This window comes from Lichtheimia ornata (genome assembly GCF_029851405.1).
Source record: "Lichtheimia ornata isolate CBS 291.66 chromosome Unknown scaffold00005, whole genome shotgun sequence".
Classification (NCBI taxonomy): domain Eukaryota; kingdom Fungi; phylum Mucoromycota; class Mucoromycetes; order Mucorales; family Lichtheimiaceae; genus Lichtheimia; species Lichtheimia ornata.
In genome coordinates this window covers 72,964-91,925 of record NW_026695325.1, presented here as the reverse complement: position 1 = coordinate 91,925, position 18,962 = coordinate 72,964, and the positions used below count along the sequence as shown (strand labels likewise).

General features: G+C 44.5%; 7 protein-coding genes and 1 non-coding gene across 8 annotated transcripts; 2 read left to right on the top strand and 6 right to left on the bottom strand.

Annotated features, from left to right (window-relative positions):
- Positions 1 to 205: 205 nt before the first annotated feature.
- Positions 206 to 2,311, bottom strand: O0I10_001805 (uncharacterized protein; the record flags this gene model as incomplete). Its single annotated transcript, XM_058481895.1, has 8 exons — positions 206 to 252; positions 323 to 719; positions 805 to 893; positions 956 to 1,022; positions 1,086 to 1,195; positions 1,259 to 1,384; positions 1,447 to 1,620; positions 1,678 to 2,311. The coding sequence occupies 8 exons, from the start codon at positions 2,309 to 2,311 to the stop codon at positions 206 to 208; spliced, it is 1,644 nt and encodes a 547-aa protein (XP_058347026.1).
- Positions 2,312 to 3,549: 1,238 nt separating this feature from the next.
- Positions 3,550 to 3,774, bottom strand: O0I10_001804 (uncharacterized protein; the record flags this gene model as incomplete). The annotated part of the gene is made up of 1 exon (XM_058481894.1): positions 3,550 to 3,774. One exon carries the CDS (start codon positions 3,772 to 3,774, stop codon positions 3,550 to 3,552), a length of 225 nt encoding a protein of 74 aa, XP_058347025.1.
- Positions 3,775 to 4,518: 744 nt separating this feature from the next.
- On the top strand, positions 4,519 to 7,694 carry O0I10_001803 (uncharacterized protein; the record flags this gene model as incomplete). Its single annotated transcript, XM_058481893.1, has 7 exons — positions 4,519 to 4,630; positions 4,724 to 5,011; positions 5,071 to 5,345; positions 5,409 to 5,664; positions 5,726 to 7,072; positions 7,136 to 7,608; positions 7,668 to 7,694. The coding sequence occupies 7 exons, from the start codon at positions 4,519 to 4,521 to the stop codon at positions 7,692 to 7,694; spliced, it is 2,778 nt and encodes a 925-aa protein (XP_058347024.1).
- Positions 7,695 to 8,407: 713 nt separating this feature from the next.
- Positions 8,408 to 8,481, top strand: O0I10_001802. Its single transcript has one exon. It is a non-coding gene; the product is annotated as a tRNA-Lys (tRNA).
- Positions 8,482 to 8,742: 261 nt separating this feature from the next.
- Positions 8,743 to 11,035, bottom strand: O0I10_001801 (uncharacterized protein; the record flags this gene model as incomplete). The annotated part of the gene is made up of 2 exons (XM_058481892.1): positions 8,743 to 9,287; positions 9,385 to 11,035. The coding sequence occupies 2 exons, from the start codon at positions 11,033 to 11,035 to the stop codon at positions 8,743 to 8,745; spliced, it is 2,196 nt and encodes a 731-aa protein (XP_058347023.1).
- A 255-nt stretch (positions 11,036 to 11,290) lies between these two features.
- Positions 11,291 to 13,434, bottom strand: O0I10_001800 (uncharacterized protein; the record flags this gene model as incomplete). The annotated part of the gene is made up of 5 exons (XM_058481891.1): positions 11,291 to 11,584; positions 11,674 to 11,933; positions 11,980 to 12,078; positions 12,936 to 13,161; positions 13,240 to 13,434. 5 exons carry the CDS (start codon positions 13,432 to 13,434, stop codon positions 11,291 to 11,293), a joined length of 1,074 nt encoding a protein of 357 aa, XP_058347022.1.
- Positions 13,435 to 14,093: 659 nt separating this feature from the next.
- On the bottom strand, positions 14,094 to 14,734 carry O0I10_001799 (uncharacterized protein; the record flags this gene model as incomplete). Its single annotated transcript, XM_058481890.1, has 2 exons — positions 14,094 to 14,300; positions 14,534 to 14,734. The coding sequence occupies 2 exons, from the start codon at positions 14,732 to 14,734 to the stop codon at positions 14,094 to 14,096; spliced, it is 408 nt and encodes a 135-aa protein (XP_058347021.1).
- Positions 14,735 to 16,988: 2,254 nt separating this feature from the next.
- On the bottom strand, positions 16,989 to 18,858 carry O0I10_001798 (uncharacterized protein; the record flags this gene model as incomplete). The annotated part of the gene is made up of 3 exons (XM_058481889.1): positions 16,989 to 17,324; positions 17,701 to 18,317; positions 18,756 to 18,858. 3 exons carry the CDS (start codon positions 18,856 to 18,858, stop codon positions 16,989 to 16,991), a joined length of 1,056 nt encoding a protein of 351 aa, XP_058347020.1.
- Positions 18,859 to 18,962: the final 104 nt, after the last annotated feature.

The window sequence follows — 18,962 nt, the reverse complement described above, 5'->3', positions numbered from 1 at the left end:
TTAAACGTCTACACAGTAATAGTATTATTGTAATTGGCTTTTTCCAGAATGACTAAAGAAGAATGTTGGAGGACCGTATGAAATTAAAACTAGCAAGAGAATAATGCGATGGGAGGAAAACTTTGTAAAACAGCATTGAATAAATAGGTGTAATATATAGGGTATTGGGATGAGGCATCAGAAGAACGAGAAACCTTAAAGGATTCTAGACCTCAAACTCGGAATCAGAATCGCCTTCGTGATACAATGTAACTATAAGGAAGGAATAAATGAATGAGTGAATGATGATAAACGTTGTTGCCATGGCGACAGATGAGCTTACTGGAATGGAATTTTTCAAAGAGACTGTTGCCGTTAGCAATGATGCTATCAGATTCGAGATCCAGGCTCATGCTCTCTGGTGGCATCTTTCTAAAGTTGATAGCGTCGATGCCATTGGGTTCCTGCACACGTGGCACAATCGGTGGTTGTAGATTGCGGAGCAATGCAAAATTCAAAGTCTTGAAAAATGGATGACTCTTGACGTCCGAAGCTCCTCCACATGATCCCAAACGACGATGCTCATCCTTATGGAGTAATCTGCGAATCACGTTTTTGCAATTGTTGGATAAGATATTCTTGTGGTAGGGTGAAGGTTGTGGAGGGAATTGCACATCATGATGAAGGACACTAGCAAAGGTCTCGTTGCGGTTTCCACCTTTGAATGGGGTAGTACCATACTAAAGACACAAAGATGTCACACATACACAAGTCAGCATGTTGGTCTTTGCACGATCGCCACCATTTGCATAAGCACACACTTACCAGCATTTCATACACCAAGATACCCAACGTCCACCAGTCTACATTGCTCGTATGTCCGCATCCTTTGATAACTTCAGGGGCGATGTATTCTACAATATGGATTCATAAAAGTAAGATAATGCATGTCATTCCGATTTTAATATTGTATTACCTTCGGTTCCCACAAAGCTATTTGTTCTTAGGTCATTGACGCAGCGTTTAGTGTCGATGGAGGGTGGCTAAAAGCAATAGAAGGAATAAGAAACCTTTGATCCAATGATTCAAATACAAGCCTTACGTACCACTTTGGATGAGTTGGAGCGAATGACTCCAGGTTTGCCGGGAGGACTTGTTCCTTTGCTCAAATCAAAGTCTGTCAACATGATATGGCCACTCTGATGCAATAAGATATCTACAACAAAGGTGCACAAGGTTAATGATCGTGGGATGGTGTCAATCAACAGAAGATGCTTACTCTCTGGTTTGAGATCACGGTAGATATGGCCTTGTAAGTGAAGGTATTCAAGAGCTGCGGTCACTTCTGCTGCATAAAATCGTGCACCTGATTCATCAAGACATTTCCCTGGCCGAAGTTGCAAAGCTAAAGGAGGAGTTCATCAATACTTTTGATATCAAAAAAAGCTGAAGCTATTATCATCGTACCTCTAAAGAATTCGCCACCCATACAATAATCCATGACAAAGTATAAATAATCCTGGCTTTGAAACGAATGATACAATGTAACAATGAAGGGATGATTGGATGTGGCGAGGATCTCTTGTTCGGCCAAAGCACGTTTAATTTTGTTGCGTTTGATCATCTCACGTTTCGAAAGCACTATGCAGATCATTGAGTATCTCACGATGATGGCCGAACTCATGTTCCCTTTCATACCTTTCATAGCGAAAAGACGATCGCTGCCTTTTTGCTTAACCATGTAGACTTTGCCGACATCTCCTTTGCCAAGCATTCTGACTTTGACGAAGCTGGATGGACCTACTTCCAGGTTCTTGACTTTGATGCTGTTTGAAGAATAGGTGCGTCGAAATCCACGTCTTTGTTGTTGTTGTTGTTGTTGTTGTTGTTGCAACGACGACATGGAACCTGAATAGGGCAATTGTTGGTTGGATACGACTCGTAATGACTGAGTACCAGCGGAAGGTGAAGGTACAGGCGGCTGATGCTTTTGTTGCATTTGTAACATTTTGGCGTTAGGAGCCGACGCAACACGACGTATGCCTTTGTTCTTATTTCCAGTTAAAGAAGCCAAGAACCATGAGTTGCTTTTGAATCCTTTTTGTGTGTCGGTTGTAGTGTCGAAATCATTTGGCACAGAGAATGATGTGGGTTGAGAAGGGGGAGGCACTGTTGCTGTGATAGCTGCTGTGTCGTTGCTGTTGAAAAGGGATCGAAGTCGGGATGGCATTTGAGGAGAAGTGTAGGAAGCGGGAGGGGCTGCAATGGCCATGGGCACGTCGTCATGCTCATCCAAGTGCAAAGTAGGCGCAATGGCCTTGACGGTGGTCATGCGAGAAAAGAATAAAGAAAAGAGAAAAAGAAAAAAGGGCACAAACTGCTTAGTCCGAAAGGGGTACAGAAAAAGGCGTTTGCCAACCACAAAGAGCGGGTTTTGTATCACATCGGATGTGTGAAAAGGTGTCCCTGCCGCTGTATCCATTCACATTGTGCTTTTTACATGCCTGAAACATATAAGGATCATCATTTATCCCACTTGTTTAATGCATCTTTTCTATCACCTATACTTGAATGAAACCATCATCGTGATTATTGCCACACACACACACCGCCACCATCACCATCATGGCACTTTAGGTATATGCATGCAAGTGCTGTAGGACAATCAACACACTCTCGGTATGGTGCCGTTTTAGTTTGGCTCCGAGACGATCTTTAGAGCACAGATTGGTATCGAACGAAAAATTATGATCACATTTATTGACTGGCAGCCGTTATGCAAAATAACCTTTGTAATGGATCATTTATTGAGCAATGACAAAGTATTTACATCACCAGTGTTGTCCGTATTCTCGGGGTTAGTCAAAGATTTTGGGCATATAAGCTTATCCACGTGGCAAGAATCCAAAGGATTGATGAGCATTGACGTCTTTGTGAAACCGAAGAAGTGATATACAATCATCCATCCTATCTACCACCATGTGACCCGATTATAGTAATTGATTGCTTCATCTCTCGACGATAGTGTGATTTTGATAACCATGCTAATCTTTCAAAGAAGGGGAAGTCATCATGCCAGGGAGCACCGATTTGTGTATATTGAAATCAATAAACCTTCAAGATCTATGAGTCGCTGCTTGATAAAGTCATACATGTTTCCTTATGGTTGGTGTACAGATTTTCTGAAGGCCGTTGGATGATCCTCAAGGACGCTTTAGAGTATGCTCTATTGACACCTCCCCCCACTCCTAAGACACCAAAGCCGTTATTCAAAGCCAAAGATATCATGCGATGATACAAAAATAGCGCTTTTATAAAAGCAGCTGCATTGAATACAATCCTTCCCCCCTTCATATCCATATCCTATCCATCACATTGATCGCAAAAAAAGTCTTGGGTTTATTGGCAAGTTCCACATGTAATTGGTCACTATCATCATGTTTTGGCCGCGGGTGTTTGAGCAACTATGTACGTTACTACTACTGATATTGATCCGGTTGCTGTCTCTGTCGGCTTTGGATATACAGCACGAGGCGTCATTGGATATACATCGCCCATTGATGCAGGTCGTTAGTTCTTTCGGCTGTCGCGTTCTTCGGCTGATATCGTGTATGAATTCTCGTCCAGGATCCGATCCAGCTCATACTGCAACTCTTGCACGCATGAAGCTTCCACAAATAGATGGGTCTCATCCAAATCTTCAATGACGAAATTGCCTCGCTCGTTGAGATTGAGCACGATCTGCTTCACTGTGGGATCGCATTCCAGGAGTACACCCTTGACGGCTTTGACCATTCTGAGAACACGGTGGTAGACAAGGCAACAGGGAAGAGGAAAGAAAAGATCAATTTGGCGCCCCGTCATTATCCCCGGCACGTGCATTGATCTCCTTGGTGGAATGAATCAATGCTTGCTTTTTGTTTCAGGTACAACATAATACAACGTGTGGTTCTTGTGAGATACCAATAGTGATCGTCGATGATAGTGGGCCTGTAAAAAGTATCCATCACACTTTGAGGGGGGGAGGAAAGCAATCATAGCCCTTGGTGCAACCCTTGTTGTTGACCCTGAAGGTGTCTCGACGATAGCCACGATAACGCTGACATTCATGAACAACGTCATTCGAGTAGTGTAGCTAAGGAGTACAGGAGATAATGAGACCACATTTATACACAAAGAAAAATAACAATGGCACGTTTTTGTATGGTGGATGCGAGGATCATTGAGAAAAACATGTGCAGTGCATGAAGGCTTTTCCCCTGGAATCACTGCTAGTTTTGATTGTTATCACAGTAGAGGATCATCATTAGTGGTAGTGATAATTGGAATGGTATGACATTGATAACGATGGATGATGGTACGACAATCAAGATCCACGGTAGTTTATCGTGCAACACCGACTGCAATGGGATCATCCATTTGCAATGTGTAACATAGCAGCCAAATGGGCTCTTTCAAGAGGTTGCACATGGATCAAGTCCGCATTCTTGGAAGACAAAGTTCATTATTGTTCTCTTTCTCGTACAACTCGCTTATTACATGTATCGTTGGTCGCCACTCCTCATTCTAGTGGGTTGGGTCATTGGTGGCGTGCATTCGCAGCTCGGCGACTCTCAGACCCAGGTTCCATGGAGAGCAGGTCATGTCTCGGGTAATGCTTCACCGTCATTCCTTTTCTTTCCCATCCCCCACTCGCTTCCCCACTAGACACAAAAAAAAGCTCAATCCTTGTCTTGATCACTAGCATTTCTGGATCCCTATGTCATTGTATATGGAGGCACTGAAGATACAAATGGGGACTATAGCAACGCAGCAAACGGAACGACTAGTCTTTGGGTGTGGGATTCGCGTAATGGTTCCTGGTATCATCCTCAGCTTGCTTCCAGCACACAGCCAAATCCACAGATCTTTTTCGGTGCTACAAAGCTGCCAAGCTCGGGTCAAATGCTCATTGTTGGAGGAAACAGTACATCAGGCATGTCTTTGCAAAAGTTGGATACCAATAGTTGGAGTTGGAGCTTCCCATCTTCCTGTAAGTGGATCTTTTTTACCTCTATTTGTACAATGACTCACATTGGATGTCTATAAAAGCAACGACTTCACCTTCTTCAGCAGCATTCTTTTCTATTACATTGATCAACAACACCATCTACACATATGGAGGCGCCTCTGTCGACGCAAACGGCCATCCACAGACCAACGCAGTACTCAATAGCCTTTATGCTCTTGATTCCAATTCATTTGCTTGGACTTCAGGCTCAAATGGTGATGGAATTATGGCACACTCGACATGCTATGTTCAATCTTGCAATTGCCTTATTACATTTGGTGGCACAAAAACTGGACAAGGAGCTGATGCATCAGCGGTAAGTGATACGCTGCTTTGTTGTTTGGTAGTAGTAGTACTCATTCAAAAACCTTGTTGATAGAATGTGATCATTTACGATCTCACCACCAAGTCATGGAATCTTCAAGTATCGGTGTCAGCAGGATCGAGTGGTGCCCCTGGTGGAAGCAGAATGCACACTGCCAATTGCTTAAAGGACAAGATGATTGTCTATGGAGGTGGCACTCAAAGCCCGGTGGATTCTGATGTATGGATTCTCGACGCTTCACAATATCCATCGTTGACATGGCAACGACAAGATGTCAGCAACAAAGGGCAAGGTCCTGGAGCGAGAATGGGTAAATACATACATGCATTATTGTGCACCATGTCAATTGTATTGATTCTTTTTTCTTTTAGGACACACTTCTGTTGTTGATGAAAGTAACCAGAAAATGTACATCTTTGGTGGTTGGGGAGGACGTGCTACTGGTGATTCCAACATGTACATGCTTGATATGGAAAATTGGAGTTGGACACGCATAGCAACGACTGGTATTGAAGACTCCAACAAGGACGGCTCTTCTACAAGCAATCACACGGGTGCCATTGCAGGCGGCGTGGTTGGTGGTGTTGTGGGCTTAGCCTTGATTGCTGGTCTTTTTCTTTTATGGCGACGTCGACAACGAAGACGACGTGAAGAAGACAATGCTTCTGAAAAGACTGATGAACCGGATTATTATGCAAGACATCCTCATTATTGGACGAATGGCGACCAAAATGGATCATTGTATGAATTGCATGATGATGGCGTTGCTGTAGCACCTATGAGCCCATTTCCTCAACGCAAACGTGCTTCAAAAGCTCTCACTCATTCAACCACGATGCGAGATTCGACATTGGGAGTACGTTCGGAGCTTGGTGATATGGATCATGTTATGACAGGCGTGCTACAGGAGATGGATGGTGCGAGTGATCAAGCCAACTATTCAAGTACAACACACAGCTTCCGCAACTCACGACACAATAGCAAAGTTTTACTCGTCCCTGACAGCGAATTACGCAACGCACAAAACCCTGAGGAGATTGCACGTCAAAAGCCAAACGAGTTTTCAATGCCAGCATCACGTCTTGCCAAACACAATAAGGACATCCCTATCGACCATCACAACCCACAGAGCCTTTCATCACTTGCTGCCACAGTGGGATCACCAACAAACTTGACTCAAATTGGATTTGACAATCATCGACCATCAACACCTTTGGCTACGAGTCTTGAGACATCCAACAATCATCAGGACATGACTACTACTACGACATCTCTTTCTCCCCTTGTCAACATGCTCCCAAAACGATATCAAGCAGATTCAAAACGTGATCCTATTATTGGGCCTGTCAATAGCATTTTGTATGTCAACAAGATTGATACCAATGCCGCTGAATCAGCATTAGAAAAGGAGGCTACGATAAAGTGGTTTGGAAGACGAGAAGCCTGGGAACGAGAATGCCGAACTCTCATTCGATTAAAATCGGCTCATGTGGTGGAGCTTTTGGAAGTCCTTACGATCCAAGACGAGAATGTTTCTGCAACTGAAGATGATGAGACTCGAATGAAATATTGCACAGTTATGGAACGTTTGGAAGAAACATTGGGAGCAGTGATTCAACAAGCACGATCGGATAATCATACAACAACATGGAACCATCAACGAAAACGAGATATTGCACGCAACATTGTTGAATGCCTTATTTTATGTCACTCACGCGGTAAGCATGTTCTCTTGCCTTTGATTTTTATATGCTCATCATCATTATTTTCATCAATTCAAGGTGTCGCTTTTTGTGATCTCAAACCAAGTAATATCATGCATCGACAAGGGGAACCATGGAAGCTGATTGATTTCGAAGCAAGTCGGACCATTGGTGAAGAATGTGTTGGCGTGATTACTCCACGTTATTGTCCACCTGAAGTAGCTCGTGCAACAACCTATGGATTGGAAGGTGCAAATGGTGTGGTTGCTACGCCTAGTGTGGATCTGTGGGCCCTGGGTTGCGTGATTTACGAGCTCGAGACCAAGCATGCATTGTTTGCCAGCAATATCAAGGATGGTACTATTTTGCATTTCGTATCCCATCCATCATCAGCAACACCCATATTGAACAATGGCCTGCGATGGGACGAGCATAAGGAACTTTACATTCCCAACTTTGAGCGAAATGTTGGCGACCCACATGCAAGAGAGCTCATCACCATGCTATTGAAACGAGAACCAGCTGAACGCGGTAGAGCCGCTGACCTCCTTGTAAGTACAGGATCATTTTTGCACGCACACACACACAATCTCACACTTTTTCTTCATAGGATCATCCATACTTTAATGATACGTAATGATATTCTATACACCTCTTGTGTCTCTCAGATAGTAGTTAATAATAATATTTATACCCTTGACTTTTGCCATCATGTCTATGTTTTGCTTTCTCAATCGCGATCCCATTGGCAATGGAAGACACCATTGTTCGCCGATTTGATACGAGCTGCTTATTGTCGACCATTGTCGCTCTTTTTATTCATGATTAAAGAAAGTCTTAAAAAAAAACAATACATGTGTGTGTGTGTGTGTGTGGCAACTACAATAGTAGACTGATTATATGGTGTATAACCTTCAGGAGATGTAGCTTGACCACCTGAATGCCTGTAGCTGCACGTAGTCATATACGATGCTATCAACGGTATAAGGGTGATGGGTGTTTTGTTTCATTTATGCAGGCATGTCATTATAAGGGTGCCTTGGAGCTTGAGCTGGCGGGAGGGATATGAGCCCCCCTTCCTTACATACAAAAAAAAAAGAGCCCCCCTTCCACCTTTTATTCCGGCCAATGATCATCGACCCACTCTTTCAACTGCAATTGCTATACATTTACCACCCATACCAACACACCAATTTTCTCATCGGATAGAGAATGCATTCCGCTGCATTTTCGTACTTGTTAGATCTTTCAAAGTTGCTTCGTTCACGATTTAGAACATTACCTTCTATGGAAATTTTGTCGCATATATAGGTGCGCGCGGATGAAAAATAAGAACAAATTATAGCAAAAGCCTAGCTAGCTCAATTGGTTAGAGCGTGAGACTCTTAATCTCAAGGCTGGGGGTTCGAGTCCCCCGTTGGGCTTTTTTGCGACATGTCACATGTCGGATGATATTGTCGTTATCGTATGGCTGATTAGATCAGTGGCCAATTGTCGTGTAGAGGGACGTAGCTATACAAAGCACTAAAGCAATAGCACGTATCTGAATACTTTTGGAAAGACTTGTGTTCTTTATTGTTTTGGATATTGCATGTATATATATAAGATGATAGAGTTGGAGTACAAAAGGTATTGGGTACGACCCATATTGCTACACAGATGTTGAGTATCACTTTGATACGACATTATCCCCCCGGCGAGACTGATGATGGCCCCACATCATGATGAGAAGGAGAAAGATTATCAAGCTGGTGTTGTAAGTGACGAGCAGCATTAGCGCGAGCGGCTGTAGGATGATACCAGGTCGAAGTGGGATTGCTAGGCGTGTCAATTTTGCGTAATCGATCAGCATGAACCCATGATGCGTACGGCTTGTCGTTCATATCCACAATTTTGTAAGTGTCGGTATCCTTGTGTGTTGCAATAACGCGATAAGGTCCCATCCAGTTGTATTCTAAGCTGAATTTGCTTTCATGCCGTAATAAAACAAAATCGTCAACATGATACACTTGTGGTTTTAATTGAGCATCCCATCGTGATTTATCCGCTTGGCTGACGTCTTGCATTCGGTCACGTGCAAGTGAACGGGCTTGTTTAAGAGCACGTAAGGAAGGAAGAACACTATCCACTTGTGCTTGCGGGTCTAACGGCAATTCACGTAACAAACTAGGATGCAGGATATCACCAGGAAGCTTGGGTTCGCGACCATATGTAGGTAAGGTAGAAAGGACTCACGCCTGTTGTTCGATGTTTCCTGATGCGGCAAGCCCATAGTGCCGGTTCCAAATAATCATCCCAGTGATAGATGTCACCATGTGCATACTTACGCAACATCTGCTTGAGGACCCCATTAAGTCGTTCACATTTGCCATTTGTTCGAGGATGGAAGGCTGAAGTGAAGCTGTGATGACTCCCCACACGAGCGACATAATGTGCTAATACACGTGACATGAAGTTTGCGCCTCGATCCGTTAAGATTTCTGTAGGAGCTCCAAAACGTATAACAATCTCCTTGTATAAGATGTCGGCAATAGCCTCTGCAGTAGCATCTGGTAAGGCAACAGCGATAGGCCAATTGGTAGTATAATCTACGGCCACAAGGATCCAACGATTACCACGAAAGGTGCGTGGCAATTCACCCACAAAATCCAAATGCCATCTGCTGAATGCCTCCGGTATAGTGAGTGGCCGCATCGGTGCGTGGTGAATTTGTTTCTCAGAGTTGGATGCCAATTGACAACGAGGACATTGTCGTAACCAAGCACTAATGTCTTGTTGCATGCCAGGCCACCACCAACGTTTGTGCATGATATCATAGATAGTCGTAGTACCCGAGTGTCCATAGCTTTCATGATACTTCGTGACTAAATCAGCACGACGAGCGAATAAAACAAAACGAACCTCATGTGATGGAGACTTATCAGTGGAAGTGAGCAAGCGAAACACACATCCATCACGTGTTGTAAACTTTGAAGCATTGTTCGTCAATTGTTGTATCAAATCAGCAGGCCATTCTTCACGAGGTTGCAAGTAGTACTTGGGCCAATCGGATTCATGAGCCAAAGGTGTAGCATATAAAAACTCAGGTTCGAAGCTGTTGTTGGCTGGTGGGCTTTGTGGACCTCCAAGGCGTGATAAAGCATCTGGAACCGTATTCCGATCACCCCGTTGATATTGGATATCAGGTTGATACAATTCAAAATCCGAGATCCACCGAATGATCCTTGAGTTGGGATTGGGTTTGGATCTTAAATATGTAAGCGGCTCATGATCGGTAAGGACAACGCAAGAACAACCTTCAACCAAATAACGCCAAGTGCGAAGAGCGTGAAGTATAGCCAAGAGTTCTCGTTCTTGAACGGGATAGGAGCGTTCTTCTGATGAAAATTTGCGAGATTCATAAGCAATAGGATGCCAATCACCATGTTCATTTGGTTGTGATAAAACAGCACCTAAACCAAAATCTGATGCATCCGTCTCAATCCTAAAAGGTCGATCCATGCATGGCGCCTGTAACACTGGAGCTACCGTAAGCATGTGCTTGAGCTTGTCAAAACTTGTTTGGCATGATGGTGTCCATACGATTGGTCTACGTTTAGCACCTGTGCCTTTGGTGAGATCCGTTAATGGCGTAGCGATGCTAGCAAAATTTGGGATGTATTTTCGAAAGTGTTGTACAGTGCCCACAAATTGCCGTACTTCTTGTACATTGGTTGGTGTCGGCCACGAGGTAATTGCTTTGACTTTGGATTCATCAGGTGTGGTGCCTTTTTCCGATACCGTGAAGCCCAAGAAGTTGACATGGCGTTGAAACAAGTGACACTTCTTTAGGTTCACCACAAATTGAGCTTGTTGTAAGCGATCCAACACATGACGCAAATGTCGTTCATGATCTTCTCGAGTCTTGCTAAAGACCAAAATGTCATCCAAGTATACCATTGCAAATTCATCCAAACAGTTACCAAGCGTGGCATTCATCTGTGCCTGAAATATCGGTGGACTATTCGCCAATCCGAAAGGTAAAACACGCCAGCTAAATTTTCCGTAACGTGTGTTCATGGCTGTTTTTGGTGCATCTGCTGGGTCAAGGCGAATTTGATGATATCCACTCTTAAGATCCAGGCTACAAAGTATCTGCCCCATGAAGCCGATCCATACATTCATCAATCCTAGGGAGAGGTGATGTGTTGCGAATGGTTGCCTTGTTGAGAGCCCTGTAATCAATGCACATCCTCATTGATCCATCTTTCTGACGAATAATATCGGTGCACCCCATGGTGATGTGCTAGGCTCAATCAGTCCCAATTTTAGCAGCTCATTCAATTGTCGTTTCTTGAGTTCATCAAGTTCTCGTGGGCTCATTCGATATGGTGGACGATTGATTGGAGGCGTACTTCCCGTGTCGATAACATGTGGCACTCCACGATCGGGTGGTAGACCTTGTAACCCTTTTTCATCGAACACCTTAGGATAAGCCTTAATGATGGTTTTCGCATGATCCTCATCCTCCTCCTCGTGTCGGGTACACTAGCCGAAGACAACGCATACACCATTTCCGTAAAGATCTCTGATGCATGAAGCATGTATCCATATTCCACATCTTGGTTCTTGATGACCTTTTTTAATTCCTTAGCTGAGATCAAAGGATATAATGATGAAGGTGCTTGTTCAGGAGGATGATCTCGAATTGGTTCCAATACATATTGCTTGTCGCCTTCTTGATAGATAAAGTCCAGCGTTCCGTTGGCCAATGAGGTTGAGGACACACTGCCTGTAACCAAGTTTGCCCCAAGATGATATCGAATTTGAATCAAACAAGTATACCGGAAAGGTCCGTAGCAATGTAACCACCAAGATCCAACGTGATGTGAGCTCGCTTCGAAATGGAAGTGTGGAGTACCATTTGCTGTTTCAACTTTTACGCGTGGCAATAGGTACAATCTTGTCAGCCAATGTTACAAAACGAGGTGACATATAATTGGCACTAGCACCGCTATCGATAAGAATAGAGATAGGGTGACCTTTCAAGTACCCACGATGCAATGGTAATCCCGTGTCAATTCGTTGATGCGCAAGTCAATCGCTGTTCCAGAAAGAAGCGATCCTTTTCCCATTCCGTATCATGGATCACCGCTCCACCCCTTGTTTTCACCATCAAAAGGTAATGTAACAACATCAGTGTACGAGATATTAGATGATTCTCTATTGGCTTCAATAGGGGTGTGGGATTCTATGGATCTTGTAGCTGCATCAAAACGAGCCTCATCTAACTCAATTGTATCAGGGCTAGGTACATCCATTGCATGAACTTGGGTTGGAGTATGGCGTGGCACCGGGCGGTTGCATCCAAACGTTGTACAAAATAGGCATTAATGGCATGATTTCTGGTAGGGCAATTGCGTTCCACATGACCAGTTGTGCCACAGTGCCAGCAAACGATGTTGGCATTGTGATTGTAACGCGGACCTTTATAGCCACCACGACCACGTTGATTGATGAAACCTCCTTGTCCTCGTCCTCGATTGTTCATTGGTTGGCGCCAAGATCCACCACGAGGTATTCTCCTGCTAGCTTGTCTAGCATCCCACATTGCATCGAGTTCCATAGGATCATCACCTTGATTTGCTGTACTTTGCGTTTGACCACATGCCTTCTTTATCGTACCATGTTGAATAGGACGATCCACACGCACCACGAGCGATGTTGGCTGCCGACTCATCGTTCAGCCGCGTTGTAAGCATCACGTAGTGTAACCAAATCCTGGAGTAACACTTGCATGCGAGCTTCATCATCGAGCCCTTGCACGAAACGATAAATTGCATCGGCTGGATCCATACTTGGTAATTCGAGCATGTGCTTACGAAAGGTAGCTACATACGCACGAATGCTTCCTTCCGTTTGTTCGCGAAATGCGATCCAAACGCCTCACGAGCCAGTTGTTCAGAGTTATTAGGGTTTGAATTCATCGCGAAACGTGACACAGAAGTCATCCCAAGTGGTTGGTTCATATACATCAGGGTCATTTTGTAATTGTCGCCACCATTCAGAAGCTTCTCCTCTAATAAAGTGGAAGCAAAACGCACCTTGACATCTTCACTATAGTACTATTCTTCAGGCGGCAATAATTGTCAAAGGCATGAAGCCATCCTTCCACTGCTTGCGGTACGTTCACCACGATATACCTCCGGTGGCACCAATCGAATGCCATCCAGTTCATCAGTGGATCGGGTACCCGAAGAAGATGAGTTGTGTTGTTGTAGTAGGACCTGAAGTGATTGCATGATAACATGTAAAGCGGTGTCCTCAGTGGTCACTGGTTGTTGTGGAGCTGTGGAATTCTCACCACGGCCGTCTTGAGCTTGTTCACGATGATCCATAATAAATTATTATGATGGTGATAAAGAAGCGTCAGCAGGAAGTTGTCCAATAGCAACAAGAAAACGACGACGCGGTAAGTTGGTTGCTTGTTCTTCGATCTTCGTTTGACTAGCTGGTCCTGTATGGTTGTGCGTTGCTCTTCAGGAATAAAGATGTATCTCCGTGTGTTGTCGAAAAAGTGCCTGTTGCGAAGGGTTCAAGCCAGTTTAGATCTTCTCTTGATAGCGAATTGACGTTGTTGTTGTTGTGAGTACAGGTTGCTCACTGATCAGCTACCAGTGTCGTGTAGAGGGACGTAGCTGGCAAAGCACTAAAGCAATAGCACGTATCTGAACACTTTCGGCAAGACTTGTGTTCTTTATTGTTTTGGATATTGCATGTATGTTACAAGATGATAGAGTTGAGTGACAAAAGGCTGTACGACCCATATTGCTACACAGATGTTGATATCATCGCCACGACACAATGATATAACTTTTGGTGTTGCTATGATAAGTGATGATCTTTTGCCATATGATGTTCACGATATACATATGTTCAATGTAAGGATTCTATGAATGACGTGGAAGATGCTAGTAAAGCGCCTTGCAATTGCCAATAATCGCGCGAAAAGGGTTCTATAAGAACGACAAAAGCTAGGTCACGTGGTCAGCATGACCTACGACAAATACCCCTCCCGAAAATCTTGGTCGCCCTCGACCAACACGGAAATAACAATGTTGGCAGCATCGGCAAGTTGGCGCCAACGTGCTCTCGTAGCAGTGGGATCGTACCACGTCGTGATTACCATCGGCCTTGTTGATGAATGGACGTAAACGATCAGTGCACCCAAGACTTGTATTAAGTCACCATTCATGCTGTGTAACTGTAGATATCCGTGTCAAGGTTACGTTCAAACAATCTTGGTGGTAAGGACCACGCCAATTGTATTCCAAGCCAAACTTGTTTTCGTGTCGTAATAAGACAAAGTCGCCAACCTATCAAACTTGCTTCTTGCAGAGAAATCCCATTTTGAGCCTTGTCTTTTCACGATCCTCTTGGCATCCTTGTAACAGCTGAGCACGAGCATCACGTAAGAACGAAGTGTGGGGAGCCGACTCCTGAAACATGTGCTTGGGGATCATCTTGTGGTTCATCAGCAGTAATAAGAGGACGCAATGGATCACCAGGTAACTTGGGGTCTTGACCATACACCATGAAAAATGGACTCATTTGTGTCGTTCGATGTTTGCGAATGCGGCATGCAAACAAAGCGGTGTCAACAGCAATCATCCCAGCTACGTACTTCACCATGCACATACTTGCGTAATGACATTTATATCCTAATTGGTACGTTCAACTCCTTGCCATTTCTGAAACGAGGATGGAAAGCCGAAGTCGTAAGTTGTAAGCCTGGCTTTAAGCTTCGACCAAGGTAGTAATCCAACTGCCCATAAAATTAGCGCCACGATCGGTTACGATTTCATCAGGACAGCCAAAACGCATGTAACAATTTCCCGAATGAACTTGGCAATGGCTTCACTGGTTGCATCAGGAACAGCATTGGTTGTAATAGGCCAATTTGTCGTGTAGTCAACAGCAACGAGTATCCAACGATTACCACTTGTGGTAGTAGGTAATTCTCCAATAAAGTCCAGCCGCCAACGAGAAAGTAGGCGGGATTTCGGTCAAATGCATAGGTGCATGATGATTATTGCGGTCAGCACCAGCAGCCAATTGACATTAGAACATTGGGCAATCCATTCTGAATGGTCTTGTTTCGATGCGGCCACCACCAACGTTACGCAATCTAAATCCCTGCATAGTGGTCATTCCAGGGTGTCCAAAAGCCTTGCGGATTTCTTGTACAATGTCAGCACGCCGAGAGAACATTGCAAAGGACTTTGAAGAGTAAGTTGTTCACCTTGACCTTGCGAAAAACCATATCATTACGCACCACAAATTGTTCCCACATGCTTGCGTAACAAATCAGCATAAGATGATGGCCACTTTTCTTCAACGCAAGTAGAACTTTGGCCAATCGGATTCTTTTAAATTGCGCGTGTTGCATAAAGATACTCAGGCTCCATATCCGATTCATTGCAAGACAATGAGCACCATCACGTCGAGAAAGGATATCACAAAAGCCACGATTGTCTTCGCCAGGCTTGTATTGGAGAATGGGACTTCACAGCTCCATTTCAGCAATCCATCGAGTCAAACGAGGTGTGGGCTTGCGTTGAGACCTGAAATACTTGAGTGCATGATGATCCGTATACACCTTGTAAGAGCGACCTTCAGTCGAAACATCTCCAAGAACGTAACGCATGCAAGATACCCAGCAGCTCTCTTCTTGTGTGATACTGCGCCTCGCTGACGAAAGCTTCTTGATTCAAAAGCCAAAGGATGCAATTCACCATCGTCACCTTTTGGCAAAGAACAGCGCCAACACCAAAATCGGATGCATCCGTTTGATCACAAAGGGCTCGGTTGCATTGCGGTACTAAGGTGGTGCTTGAATCATGCGTGACTGAATCTTCGATAACGCCGATTGACACTCAGGTGTCCATTCAATCAAACGCGTCTGCTCCCAATTTCGTCAAGTCCGTATGGTGCAGCAATCGTTGAGAAGCCACGACGACCGCCCATAATGAGACGCCAAACCGATAAACTGCCGCACCTCTTGAACATTGTAATGGGCCACTCTTGAATCGCTCGGACCTTGGACTTGGATGGCATACCTTGAGCACTCACTTGGAAGCCGACAAACTCCATCCGTAGGCCTTGTTGAACTCGCACTTCTTGAGATTGGCGTATAGCTTGCGCTCAAAATCATCCAATTATCTGAACATGCTTGCATGGTCTTTGGCATGGCTGAAGATAAGGATGTCGTCAAGGTAAACCAGGGCAAACTTGTCGAGGAAATCAACAAGGGATTGAATTCATCATCTTTTGGAAAGTAGTGGAGCATTCTGTCAATCCAAAAGGAGCACTTTCCATTGCCATGGCACCGTATCTTGTGTTGAAGGCCGTTTGGAACATCTTCAGGTCGGATTCGTACTTGATGGTAACTACCTTGCGAGGTCGATGTTGGAGAAGGTTCGTGCACCACCAAGACGTTCGAGACATTCATCAATTCGTGGTAAGGGGATGCAAGTATTGCGACGTGTCATCATTGAGAGCGCGATAATCGATACAGAGTCTCATTGAACCATCTTTCTTGCGGACAAACAGAACTGGTGCACCGATGGAGAGTTACTTATTCAATCAATCCCAAGGTTTGAGTTCAGCCAATTGACGCCGTAATTCATCCAGCTCGAGAGACCTCATCTTGAAAGGATGCCGATTTACGGTTGAGCATCACCAGTATCAATCACATGCTCACTATCACGATCTGAGGTAAGCCTTTTGCAGTTCGTTTCTGAAGACATCAGCGTATTCAAGGAACCAAAGTATCAAAGGTGCCATCGTATTTCGTCGATCTTGTCAGCCATAGAACAAATACATCTCGCTGATGAGTCTTCTGGTGCGTGACAATCGTTGCATCTCGCGATGACTGAGAAGATAAGCCAAATCAGAATCTGCCGCCGCGACTTGGAGTCAAGATATGGGGTGTGTCAGTTCTGTTTGATTCGTCAGGTGTCGTGTCGCCAATCTGGTACCGGTTGTACACATGCTTGAACCAATCTCTGCTAAGGATGATGTCAAATTTGGTATCAAACACATACGCCTTCCATGGATGGGTGTAGCCGTCAGCCATTGAAAGATCAAAAGATACGAGTGACTTGATCGCCATAGTATGTCCACCAGCTGTTTCAACCTCTCGTCCTTGGACCAAGTGATGCGTCATGTGCTTGTAAATACGTGGTGAAATGTAAGATGTACTAGCACCAGTATCGAGCGTACGTAACTGAACGGTAGCGACAATTAATTAGCGCCACGATCGGTTACGATTTCATCAGGACAGCTAAAACGCATAACAATTTCATAAATGAATGAACTTGGCAATAAACTGCTGGATTGCATCAGGAACAGCACGAGCAATAAGAACCAATTTGTCGTGTAGTCAGCAGCAACGAGTATCCAACGATTACCGCCATGGTAGTAGGTAATTCTCCAATAAAGTCCAAGTACTCAACGAGAAAAAGCAGGCGGGATTTCGATCAAATGCATAGGTGCATGATGATTGTGCGGTCAGCACCAGCAGCCAATTGACATTGTGAACATTGGGCAATCCATTCTTGAATGTCTTGTTTCATGTTGGGCCACCACCAACGTTTACGCACCAAATCCTGCATAGTGGTCATTCCAGGGTGTCCAAAAGCCTTGTGGATTTCTTGTACAATGTCAGCACGCCGAGAGAACATTGCAAAGCGGACTTCTTGAAGAGTGTTGTTCACCTTGACCTTGCGAAAAACCATATCATTACGCACCACAAATTGTTCACGATGCTTGCGTAACAAATCAGCATAAGATGATGGCCACTTTTCTTCGGGACGCAAGTAGAACTTTGGCCAATCGGATTCTTGAATTGCGCGTGTTGCATAAAGATACTCAGGCTCCATATCCGATTCATTGGTAAGACAATGAGCACCATCACGTCGAGAAAGGATATCAGGTACATGATTGTCTTTGCCAGGCTTGTATTGGATATCGGGATCATACAGCTCCATTTCAGCAATCCATCGAGTCAAACGAGGTGTGGGCTTGCGTTGAGACCTGAAATACTTGAGTGGATGATGATCCGTATACACCTTGTAAGAGCGACCTTCAATGAAACATCTCCAAGAACGTAACGCATGCAAGATACCCAGCAGCTCTCTTTCTTGTGCGGGATAATTGCGCTCCGCTGACGAAAGCTTCTTGGATTCAAAAGCCAAAGGATGCAATTCACCATCGTCACCTTCTGCAAAAGAACAGCGTTAACACCAAAATCGGATGCATCCGTTTCGATCACAAAGGGCCTTGCTGCATTGGGTGGTACCAAAGGTAAAGCATCCGTGACTGAATCTCTTCGAATGCCGATCGACACTCAGGTGTCCATTCAATCAAACGCGTCTTGCTCCCACTTCCCTTGTCAAGTCCGTGAGTGGTGCAGCAATCGTTGAGAAGCCACGAATGAATCGCCTATACGAGACGCCAAACCGATAAACTGCCGCACCTCTTGAACATTGCGGAATGGCCACTCTTGAATAATCGCCTTGACCTTGGACTGCGGATGGCAGGATACCTTGAGCACTCACTTGGAAGCCGACAAACCTGACTCAGTCTTGTTGGAACTCGCACTTCTTGAGATTGGCGTATAGCTTGCGGCTCGCAAACGATCCAACACCATTCGAACATATTGAGATGGTCTTCTTTGGTACGGCTGAAGATAAAGGATGTCGTTTAAGGTAAACCAGGGCAAACTTGTCGAGGAAATCACCAAGGATTGAATTCATCATCTTTTGGAAAGTAGGTGGAGCATTCGTCAACGCGTGAGCACTTTCCATTGCCATGCACCGTATCTTGTGTTGAAATAAGTTTTTGGAACATCTTCAGGTCGGAT